General features: G+C 42.2%; 2 protein-coding genes across 2 annotated transcripts in view; both read right to left on the bottom strand.

The window, feature by feature from the left end:
• Nucleotides 1-2,218, bottom strand: part of LOC138863542 (uncharacterized) — a 5,025-nt gene extending 2,807 nt beyond the window's left edge. The window contains exons 1-3 of the mRNA XM_070127714.1: nucleotides 2,204-2,218; nucleotides 1,516-1,636; nucleotides 1,237-1,263 (exon numbers count right to left, since the gene is read on the bottom strand). Coding sequence (XP_069983815.1) covers nucleotides 1,237-1,263; nucleotides 1,516-1,636; nucleotides 2,204-2,218 — 163 coding nt within the window. The remainder of the gene's footprint in view (nucleotides 1-1,236; nucleotides 1,264-1,515; nucleotides 1,637-2,203) is intronic.
• LOC113811889 (uncharacterized) overlaps nucleotides 1-2,500 on the bottom strand; it is a 159,649-nt gene that overhangs the window by 79,554 nt on the left and 77,595 nt on the right. The window contains exon 2 of the mRNA XM_027363737.2: nucleotides 1,237-1,263. The gene's annotated coding sequence lies outside the window, so the exon portion shown is untranslated. The remainder of the gene's footprint in view (nucleotides 1-1,236; nucleotides 1,264-2,500) is intronic.

Genomic DNA, 2,500 nt, shown 5'->3' with positions numbered 1-2,500 from the left:
CAATTTGATTTTCTAAAAGGTTAACACGAAAGAAATTGTCAAGGCTGTGCGCATTCGTATCAATTAAAATGAAAATGTTTGTGGGTCTTCCAGTCTTCAAAACAACATAACTAAGCCAGACGCCACAGTAATGCCTCCACATACGCGGCCAAGGTTTATAGAACGTCTTTCTTCCGCATGGCCCACATGGCCCCCAACCCTACATGGGCCATCTCTGCGTTACAGCAAGGCAGAGGAACCGGTAGGACGGCCGCCGTGCTTTCGTCGACAATGTGTGTCGGGGTGGGTGATGCCGGCCTCTCTCTCTCTCTTTCCCTATTTCTCTCTCTCTTTCTTTCTTTCTTTCTTTCTTTCTCTCTCTCTCTCTCCTTCTCTTTTTCTCTTTTTCCTTCTCTTCCTCTCTCTTTCCTTCTCTCCATCTCCTTCCCTCCCTCCCCTCTCTCTCTTTCTCTCCCTTTCCCTTCCCTCTGTGTGTGTGTGTGTGGGGGGGGGGAGAGAGAGAGAGAGAGAGAGAGAGAGAGAGTGAGAGAGAGAGAGAGAGAGAGAGAGAGAGAGAGAGAGAGAGAGAGAGAGAGAGAGAGAGAGAGAGAGAGAGAGAGAGAGAGAGAGAATGTGAGGCTGTACGTGTGTGCATGTGTCTACATGGATGTATGTATATGCGCAAAACTTCCTATTCACGTAGAAATATGAAGAAAAAACATGAATTTCTTTCTAAAAACAAATTTCTAAAAACATCCTAGATCTAACCTACAAAATACACCACAAAAATATAGCACAGATAAGCAAATAGTTCAAAACTCAAGTCCCATAATTCTGGAATTTGTGCCACGAACTCGTACGTCACTGTCAGCCTCAACTAGATATTAAAAAGAAAAAAAAGGAAAAAAATAAAAAGAATAAAAGGAAAATAAAAGAAAGAAAGAATAAGAAAAAAATCAGTTGACTCGAATAAAAAATGTTCTAAGAAATGCACGTTTTCCCCCCAATTTTGCATCTCCCATTCTTTTTTATTATATTATCATCATTATTCTTTATCGTACATGACTAATAATTTTTCGGTGTACTTCTCACAACGAAGAATAACCTGTCGCGTAAGGCAAGACAGGTCATTTTTCGAGCTTGCATGTGAACAAGCATATACGTACGCATACAAACACGCACACAAAAAAAGGGCGCACACACTACACGCTGACACTGATACATACATGTACACGTCTTTTCGTGCTCCGTACATACCTATGCTGGTTCCTTGGCTCGCCTCGTCTGGAAAGAAAAGAAGTGATCATTTAGTGGGCAACAGCGGTGCGTGTAAGTCATTTATCTATAATCATCATATCATTATTATTATTACTATTAACGACATCACATCATCATTATCTTTATCAATATCATTACTTTTATTATCGCCATTATCATCATCATAATATTATCATTACTATCATTATCATCGTAATATCATCTTTAGTATCATTAACATCATATCATCATCATCACTATCATTACCACCATCATTACCATTCCCATAATCATGATTACCATCGTCATTGCCAACCTTACCAATACCATCAATATTGCTACTGCTGCTACTACCACCATCACCATTGCTAGTCCTATAATGCAATTCAGCGCATAATCCCTATGATGTATGATAATGGCTGCAGAGACCGCTGTGCTACTAATAACGATATCAACAGCAATAACCTTGATAGAATAAAAAAATAACATCATAATAAAAGATGATAAATGATACGAATAAATGCTGACAATCACCTGTTATCGATTTGAACTTTAACGATGACAAATGTAAAAATCTGGCAAAAGACAATAATGTAGGTAATAATAGCGCTCTCACTGGCAACGATAGACTAAAATATAATGCATATAAGGAGTCATGGAAACTGTCATGATGAGATGCGTAAATACACATGTGTGCGCGATTGGATGTGAATGTGTGTGTGGATATGAGTGTGTGGATGTGTTTGCGTGTTTTTATAGTGTGTGTGTGTGTGTGTGTGTGTGTGTGTGTGTGTGTGTGTGTGTGTGTGTGTGTGTGTGTGTGTGTGTGTGTGTGTGTGTGTGTGTGTGTGTGTGTGCGTGCGTGCGTGCGTGCGTGCGTGCGTGCGTGCGTGCGTGCGTGCGTGCGTGCGTGCGTGCGTGCGTGCGTGCGCGTGCGTGGGCGTGTGTGTGTGTATGCAATTCATACCACGACATCAATCATTCTCGATCGCGAATGCACAGCGCGCCCGGCCAACATCCGACAGCGACCAATCACTCCAACATCAAAAGAAATGGAAATCAAGATGGCGGACGCATCAAGCAAGCAGAGATTAAAAAATAAGATTCCCATCGGATACACAGGAAGAGAACTTCCTTTGAGCAAGCGAGCGTGCAGGCATGGAATCAAGATGGCGGGCAGAGAGCATGGCGTAATGTGGCCCATTTAATTGGCCGATTAGCAGTCGGGGGGCGCGCGGCTGAGATTGGGCGCGGGTCGTAATGA

The sequence above is a fragment of the Penaeus vannamei genome, chromosome 12 (assembly GCF_042767895.1).
Source record: "Penaeus vannamei isolate JL-2024 chromosome 12, ASM4276789v1, whole genome shotgun sequence".
Taxonomy (NCBI): Eukaryota; Metazoa; Arthropoda; class Malacostraca; order Decapoda; family Penaeidae; genus Penaeus; species Penaeus vannamei.
Note: the sequence above shows the minus strand (reverse complement) of the source record. Positions and strands in the feature narration are given on the sequence as shown.